The 9,209-nt window shown below is 40.7% G+C and overlaps 1 protein-coding gene across 1 annotated transcript; it reads right to left on the bottom strand.

Moving 5' to 3' along the window:
• On the bottom strand, positions 1 to 8,137 carry dll4 (delta-like 4). The gene is made up of 11 exons (XM_082146998.1): positions 7,674 to 8,137; positions 7,270 to 7,530; positions 6,902 to 6,959; positions 5,974 to 6,237; positions 4,200 to 4,260; positions 3,767 to 3,897; positions 3,412 to 3,581; positions 2,746 to 2,965; positions 1,899 to 2,619; positions 1,305 to 1,413; positions 1 to 1,013 (listed from the first exon to the last, which is right to left on the bottom strand). Exons 1-11 carry the CDS (start codon positions 7,725 to 7,727, stop codon positions 1,008 to 1,010), a joined length of 2,055 nt encoding a protein of 684 aa, XP_082003124.1. The 5' UTR covers positions 7,728 to 8,137; the 3' UTR covers positions 1 to 1,007.
• Between the last annotated feature and the right edge of the window lie 1,072 nt (positions 8,138 to 9,209).

The raw sequence follows: 9,209 nt of genomic DNA, 5'->3' as shown, positions 1-9,209 counted from the left end.
GCTTGAAGGAATTAACTTTTTATTCTTCAGATGTTTGGTTTCTTATAAATATGCATTATATACAAAATAATAGTATAAAACATATAAAGAGCAGTGTGTCATTATTAAATTAACTCTGGAAATAATCACTTTTTAAAAAAATTACATTATTGGTTCTGTATTCTCAAAACTAATTATAGGCAGTCAGTGGTGAGCAGTTGCTTTGTTTTTGTCCATTTCTGGTCTTGTACTCATGGGCCGTGTTGCATAAAAGAAGTCAAGTGAACTTCTTGGATCTTGCTGGCACAGTTTTGCGTATTACAGTTCTGTAGGTTATTTTTCTTCTCTTCTTTTTTTTTTCCCCATGTTGATCAAAATCTCAAAAACAATCCAAGAAGACCCTGGGCACAAACATAGCACTCGATTTAATTCTTTTAAGGCTTTTTCGTGAATTTTCAGCTGCTTATCGTAGAGAGGAGAGCAAAAAGTCTTTTTTATATGATTGATGTTAGCAGTTTTTTTTTCTTCTTCTCAGACATTCATAATGCTCATCATTGATTTGTATGGGTAAGCTCTGATTGGTGCTCCCCTCCTCATTCTTGCATAGCTGGCAATGCTGGTTGAAGGTTTGGAAGTCCCTGGCACCTTCCATTGATTACTTGGCGGACAATGTGTCCATGATTACCGCAAAAGGATCTTTTAAAACTTTTTTTTTTTCTTTTTTTTTTTTGAAGAAGTCCCTTTTCCTTTCAGCCCACGGGGGAAAAAAAAAAAAACATACCGTAGCAGAAGAGTTCAGAAATCATCCAGGACTGTACACGTTTGTACATAAACACTTCTTCAACATAAAACTAAACTATTGCATTCGATGAGCAGGACTCTGCTCTCTCCAGTTTCTCAAGTTTCTCAGTGCAGCAGTGGATGTCGATATAAATCTCCAGTCTCTAAGTATTTTTGTAAACAATCCAGAAAAGATTTTAGTTTGATTGTGTTTTTGTCTCCTCTCTTCATAGACATCAGCCTGTAATTTATACCTGTAGAAAGAACAAAAACAAAACAGAGGCTTAGATTATGCTTTGGAAATGAAGCATCGCTCTCAATATCAGTTTCATAATAACTTAAATGGCATACAGTAGAATTAAACATTTTAGTGGACTAATTAGTGGCCTAAATGAACCATTCATCACTTTTCTTTCACCATTAAGTGAGCCTCTGTTTAGTAGACTTCATTAGTAGACACTGACAGAATGATAAAATGGTGAACATGGCCAGCAGATCCCTGCTTGAAACATGCAGACATTAAGAAATGAACTGATCCTCCTTACCTCAGTTGCTATGACACATTCACTCCTCTCCTCTGCTATTACAAACACAGACTGGTACATGGAGTCCCTTGGGGAACATATCGTTGATATCCTACACTCTGGCTTTTCCCTGCACACACAAATCACGCTTCATGTTAACACAAAGTAAAAGCACATGGGGCAGCTATTTATTGTGTGGAGATGGGGGTGAAAGCGCTCGGCTCATTTTTTCGCTTTATAGCGTTTTGTTCCTTTCCAATGTTTACAGAGGCTGATGTAAGAAAATCCTTGTAAGAGGAAAAAGCGCTTTTGTTGTGCGGTCCAAATCAATAAAAATCTTTTAACGGGGTAAAAAGGCTTCTTGCTGTCAATGCCTTTGGGTCCAAGTGTAAAATTTAGTTTGAGTGTGTAAATGTGTGTTGTGGTTGTGGATATCAGGGTTTAACTTCTCTTAGCCAGTATTGATGTTCATATTACGGTCATCAAGCGAGCGCTAAGTGCAAAGGTTAATATACTGGGCGGCACGCTAATGGAGCATGACCTCAGCATAATAAAGCAAATTCAATCCATCCAAACACCTCTATTTATCAAAGTGACGTGAAATCCATTTCTTACCTGTACATTCTACTCAATGGTATTTTCTCTTCTAAACACTTTTCGTATTTATGACTTTTGTCCTCTTGGGATACGATGTCCTTGAACTCTTTAGATGAATTGTAGTCCAAGTGGCAGTTCTTGTGTATGTAATTCGATTTGTCAGGTGCGCAGTCCACCTCTAGGCTGACCTGCTTATTAGTGTTCTTCAGCTGTGAGGTGGGGATCAAGTTGTCTCTTTGTGATTCCGACATGTTGTTCATTGCCTCGCCTCGAGTCCTTTCTCCAGATGCCTGCCTGTGAATGTGGCGCAGGGCAATGACCACCATGCAGAGCAGAACCACGAGAGCCACCAGACCCACGGCCAGAGAGACCGCGGCCCACTGGAAGGAGTCTTGAGTTTCTCCTTTGGTCACGGGAGCGGTGACCGAGTAGTATTCGCAGTGGGGTCCGGTGAAGCCGTTGGGGCAGAAGCAGGCGGGCGGGTTCCCTGGGATGCCCACGCAGGAGCCGCCATTGATGCAGGGTCTGGACGAGCAGGCATTGGAGGGCCGGTCGCAGTTGCGGCCTTCGTATCCCGGGGCACAGGAGCAGACGTAGTCGTTGATGCGGTCGTAGCACGTGCCACCATTAGCACAGGGGTTGTTCGCGCAGTCGTTGATGTTGATCTCACAGCGCTGGCCAGTGAAGCCCGCTCGACAGCTGCACATGCGAACGCCCCCCAGGACCACACACAAGCCATCTGTGGATCGTAGGCACAGGTGTAAGTGACTAATTATACATATGCATGCACACACACACATCTGGATCTCTAGATCCAAAACACACTGCAGGAATTTAACATAAGAGAAAAGGTACTTTTGCGTACCATTGGCACACGGCAGAGTGGTGCATTTGTCCACTCTTCTTTCGCAGTTAAGACCAGTGTAGCCTCTGGGACAGTCACACGCATAGCTGCGCCCGTTATCCTTCTCGTGGCATCTGCCGCCATGAAAGCACGGAGAGTCTGCGCAGGTGAGCAGACTGTGTTCACAGTGAGCTCCCTCAAAGCCAGGCAGACAGGTGCAGATGTAACCCTTATCAAGATCCTATAGGGCGAGAAAGGAAGCAGATGTTTCAGAGATATATTTATGGACCGGTTTGCATTGTTTCATGTTTGTACAGTAATTCTAGATGTTAAGAAAGAGGCCTTTCAAAGGATGCAGGAATAAGGTCATAACAAGCCCATTGATTAAGCCTGAGGTTTTTACAGACACATTAATGATAGCTCTGAGATGACCAGATAATAAAATATCAAAGGTTAACTGTCATATTTTAGTGATTTCAATATCATCAAAGTATGTTGTGAAGAGTATCCCAATCCAGATTGGTGCACATTATAGTAAAAAAAAAAAAAAAAAAAAAAACATTAAACCCATGCATGTGAATAATGCATGTGGTTTTAATGAAATTCATATTTTCAGATGGAGTCAGCATCCCTCAGTGGCAGTAAAAACATGAAGGTTTGGGGCTTTTCAACAGAATAATGACTCACTGAGCAAAGACCTCCGTTCTTGCATGGGCTGCTGTCACACTCTCGCACCTCAAGCTCGCAGTTGACCCCGGTGAAACCAGGCCGACAGGTGCAGGTGTAACTGCCCTGACCTGTATTCATACATGTGGCTCCGTTCACACATGGCTTGTGATGTGTGCAAAAATTCAAATCTGTTTTGAAAGAAATAATAGAAAATGTCAGTTAATGGGTCATATTTTTCACCATCACATGTTTGTCACAGATCTAGTTGTTATCAATGAACTGAAGTGCTTTAAGTTGTATTATTACTTTGAGTGCTATGAAACTGAGGTCAGTAATGAGTGAGACATTCAGTCTGTTTAGGGTTTAGTCTTACCTTGGTCACAGAACAGTCCACCCCAGCCCTCTTTACAGTTGCACTGCCATGGCTGTTGACAGGTGCCGTGTTTACAGGCTGGATATTTTCTACACTCTGTACAAAGTTTACCCTGCCATCCTTCTCTGCACCTGCAATACACAAATATAACCATACTATATGAGAAACACTTTAAATATGGTTCAGAACAAATATTGTTTTTAAGCCCCACTAAACTAGATATTCACATTATTTTTCCATCAAACCGCAGTTGCTAAAACTCATGTTGACAAAAGTTTTGCTTTTTAAGACTTATCCTGTATGTGGGTCAAAAAATTACAACTGGGCAAATACTATATAAATGTATGTATGCAGAGACACAGATCAAGAGGAATATTAGATCTGAACGTGATCGAGATATTTTACACTTCATACACAACCCATGTATACTTACACACACTCTCCAGGTTTGGAGCAATTGCCATTCGCCTCACTGCACCCCTCCAGACAGATCGCTGCATTAAAAGAAAAAAACTCTTGTTAGTCAAGAGCCATGGGTTTACAGTATTTTTGCAAAGTTTAATCAAAGTTATGTTGGCTTATTAAAGGTGAAATATCTCTTCTTTTTTTTTTTCATGTTAAATAATTCTTCCCGCATAGATAATAAGTAAGCCTTTGAGAGGTTGATTCTTCAAAAAGTGTACCAAAATATTGCTGTTTCTTTGAACATCTCTGAAATAACAATGTTGGCTTAGCCAGGTTTGGGTAGCACTACTTGTTTGCCCAACCAATGAAAGACAGAGGAAGTGCTCAGGAAACTTTTTTTTTTATGTGTGCAATTCTGTCTGGTGGCAATAGTGGCACAAAAATAACACTTCAACTAAAGATTAACTTTCACATTTAAAGATGTAATATAGCGCTGAGCTCTAAAGTATGTGGGACTGATTCATTTTAAGCTATGTTGTAGCTGAATGAAAAACAGAAATGTTAGAAACTGGTAGGCCTATCTATTCCCAATCCCAAGCTTTACAGTAGGAGCATCCCATTATTGCATTATGAAAATTAACTTATCATCAGCTGCTCTTTTACTTCTTTATTATCAGCATAAAGCATGGGCCTTGTCCAAATAAATATCTTCCACTGCAAGCAATTGTACAGAACCTGTCTAACGAGGTCACTCCGCTATGGATGCGGGTAATTTACTGTTGCCTGTGTTGAGCTGTCTATGACATTGATTTTGAGCGGGTACCCGACCAGCACTGACCGCAGCAGATGCTCTATCCCAATAACGGACAGCTGCCCCTATTGTTGTTTGTAGTCTCTGTGAGCCATATTTGCAGCTGCTACGCTGGAGCGCAACAATGGGGACTACAATTTCGTGGCGCGTGGCGGATAATAATGGCGCGATTAACCCGGCGCGTGCTTGCCATGACGCTCGTGCAGGATTAAATTACCAAGCACCCGCGCTTAGAGTATATACAAACTGTGTCAGCGCCCTGATCAACAGCGGGAATGGTCAGAGAAACTACAGCAGTTCACACCGAGAAAGCAGTACACGCAAGAATCAAATGAATACCGACAAACAAATGCTTTTCATTAAACCCATATAACCATATCTGCACGCTGTTTGTTTTAGCTAACTGCTGCGTACCTTTTGACAACCAAAACAAGTCAAAACAGGTCTTTAAGGTACAGTATGTGTATGTATATTAAAATCAAAAGCATGTTTTTTTTTTCTTTTTTAGTTACTCAAAGCGCCTATTTTCACCTCGCGGACGCTGTCAAACAGTATCGCTGAAGTGGTAACCATAGCAACAGTGCCCTACTTGAGGATCATCATCATCGGATGGAACATTGACATGTTTAATATTTAACATTGCATGTTGCATTTTTACTAATTTAAACATTAATTTACACTAAATTTCATTATCAGTTAAATATTGATTTGCATATCGCAAATTGCCACATTTGTTTTGTTTTGTTTAAAAGCGAGAATGCTTGTGCTGTGAGCAGCAAAAGACAATTCTGGTTGTGCGTGTGTATTCCTAAAATTTCCTTTAAAAATTCCTTCTAAAAAGTAGATCCAAGGCCTTATCTTAAGGTTCACCGGCAGCATGGTTTACATCACTCAGACATGCTCGAACAGAGCAAGACATAAGGCTCACACCTAAGCGAAGCCTCAGTCTTCAAGACTAGAGTCCAGTGGATTGTGATCTCTGATTGCTTACGTTCTTCGCAGTATTCCCCCTTCCAGCCAGGGAGACAGGATAACTGTCCATCTGGGTTGCAGGTGTAGTGGCCAAAACGGTCGTCCCTGGGCGTGCATTTTTTGGAACAACTGTCGCCGTAGTAATTTTCATTGCAGATGAACCGGTAAGAATACCTTAGCTCCGTCTGCTTCCCGCTTTGAACATCCTGAGACCATTCAGCCCCTACTTCCAACTTTCTCTGGATGGCAAAAAAGCTTATCTGCAAGTCGGGGTTGTATGTGTCTGTAAAAAAGAGGAGAAGATTCTGATTAGGCCATTGCTTCACTATTATTTGATTTCTTCTTTTAAAATGTTTTTTTTTTTTTTTTTACTCAGTAAAAACAAAAAAAAAGTTTAAATTAAGTATAGGTTAGAGTATGCCATTTGCTTATGTGTTTTTTGAAAATCTCTTCAAAAGAAGAAGGAAAAAAGAGACCAATTTTAACTTCTGGGAAGCTGACACATTTGGAGTACAACTTATGTTTAAATTTCCTCTTCCTTTGAGTTAAGCAAAATATTCCCATGGTATTATCCCATTCTAAAGGGCGGGACAGACAAAGGTGTAAAATACAGGAAAATGCAGTCGGATGGTTTTGGCAAGCGCTGTGTATTCTCACCAAAGCCCACTGCGCTTTCCCACGCCAAAAATAAACCAAAGGAAGTTCAATTGTGTTCGAGCATGAGAATGCAAAGGTGTTTGAAGCAATAGAAAAAAAAAGGCATTACAAATTTGCAATTTTTTGATTAACATGTTTTTCTTAAGAGTTGGCCGCAGCGTGCCATGGTTTGATTCAAGTTTTGTAAACAAAAATGTATGACGTTCTAATGAAAGGAGAAGATTGAAATTCTGTATATACGCACAATATCGTAGTGTCGCCCTCTAGTGGGGAAAACAATCGTATCTTACCTACAGGTAGATCCGCGTAAGGTGAGTGCCAGGCCTCAATAATCAATGAAAATGATCCCTAAGAGGAAAGAGAGATTCAGATTGAAACCTTTAATAACTGCAACACAAGAGAAGTAAAACACAGTCGGGTGTGTAGGCTATACATAAATATAGTTGCATGCATTATAAAAACGTTAGAAGCAGAAATAAACGAATAACCATAATTAAAATGATCTAACTATTTCGATCATCTCCACATTAATCAGCAGTTAGTCTACACATGTTGAACCTGGCTGCATTACAAATTGTTGCTATCCTAATACTGGAATAAAAACACAATCTATTCTGTTATAGATTATACAATCAAAATAAGTTGTATTTGAGCTTACCGGCCACCCAAAGTTGAACGGCAGTCGAATTGGTGTGCTGAAAGAGCCACCTCCCATGATACTGAACGAGTTGGTCCCCAGCACTGGCGTTATGGCACTTCCAAAGATACAGTCACCTGGAGACACGACCACCTGGTAGTTTTTTAGGCAAACTCTGAAGAAAGTCCTGCAGTCAGGCTTGCATAAATTGCCATTTGCGAGCAAGCCTTTGAAATTTTTGAATTCGTGAAGGTCGAGTTCGAAAACACCAGATCCAAATATCTGAAGGGAAAAATGACATGCATTACAACATTGCACTGCAAATACTGGCTTACCTACAAAAGTGCTCTCTGTAGGCAACTTGAGAGACAACTGAGAGGAACGGGTCCTGCTGACTTTCCACAGGACCGACTATGTTTGTTTACCTGCGTCAAAACGGTCGTGAAAAATGCGATGAGAAAGGTGAGCCAAGCTGCCATGCTTTTCGATTCTCCTGGGCAGCCGCGTCACCCACGATTATATTCCCCGAAAGAGCCTATTCCAGTGTAAAAGGGTGCAATGAAAACAAATGCCGAAGAGTAAAAAGGTATATCCCGCTGCGCGTCCACATGCACGTCACTTCAGTGTGCAGGAGCACGTCAAATTTCCAGTTATCCAAAAGGTGAAGGTGAAACTGGCAAATCAGCATCCAGTCTTATTCCTCTTCGGCTCAAGATATCCACGGAGCATGTTTAGTATTCCACAGTGAGCACACCGATGTGTTTAGTGTCAATGGTAATGTCTTGTTTTGGTTCTAAACTTTGTGCGTCAGCATTGCGCTGTTGGGTATCCTCGCGCTTCTCGTGTAATTCGTGAATGAAGACTTGTTTCTTGCGTCCCGGAGTATTTATACTGGCTTTGTGTCCGCGCTGCTCATTATATAAACTGTCTATCACTAAACGCCGCCCACTTTATACTCAGCCCCCCTCTCTCGACAACAATGATATCCACATTTAATACCCACCACTACGCGGATGATGACCAATTGAGCGCGAGTGATTATTAACAAGCCCAGCATCTGTTGGCATATTTAAAGCAGGCACAATTAAATTCTGACCATTTCACACCATGCAATTTTCCCCTTATCGAAAACGGAGGAAACTTCGCACTACATAGGCTACAGCCGGTTACTTCTCGTGTGTCCCCGTTCCAGTCAATTGCGCGGGTAATTATATTACATCATTGAAAGCGTGCACGGTCAGTGTAGGGTCATATTTCCTACCTGATGTTCCGGCGTAGAGCCTCTTCGTGTTTCGAGCTAGGATAATATGAAAGCGCTGCGTTAAAGTGACCCCGAAAGCACTACAATAATATTCGAGTTTGAAATAACTAGCTAATAAAAATGAAATTAAAAAATAAGCAAGCCTACTGATTTTTTTTAACAGTTTTATGCACAATATTTTATTTTAAAATAATCAAAAGCTCACTCCAAACAATGCCTAAATAAGCTTTAATTAACAAAATGATTATGAATAATATTTCCACATTTAATTTGATACATGTGCTGCACGCGCTGCTGCGCTCTTTCAGCCTATAGCGTGCCGTTATTGTTGAGTCGCGTGCCCCTCGTTAGAAGCGCGTTTCGTGTTGCTTTCATAAACGGGCCTTTGGCTGAGATGGGGTGAGATAACAATTCAGCTGTATGATAATGAGGGTTTTAACCATAACCGCCATAAAACTCTTCGTCTTCTTCAGCACTTAACAAGAAAGATAAAATGACTCCAGTTTCAGTTTGACCCTGAAGAGCCACGATTCTTTATAAATCCCTCATTTTGGATGATGATAACTGCGTCATGTAGATGTAGTATGCCTGTAGGCTATTATTTAATTACATTTTTTAAAGTTATTAATTAGTTTAAAATCAAAGTCACAATGTAGGCTATGGTCTCAATAAAAGAAGACTAAATATGGGCTATTAAAGC

Source organism: Leuciscus leuciscus (assembly GCF_965113295.1).
Source record: "Leuciscus leuciscus genome assembly, chromosome: 19".
NCBI classification, from domain to species: Eukaryota; Metazoa; Chordata; class Actinopteri; order Cypriniformes; family Leuciscidae; genus Leuciscus; species Leuciscus leuciscus.
Note: the sequence above shows the minus strand (reverse complement) of the source record. Positions and strands in the feature narration are given on the sequence as shown.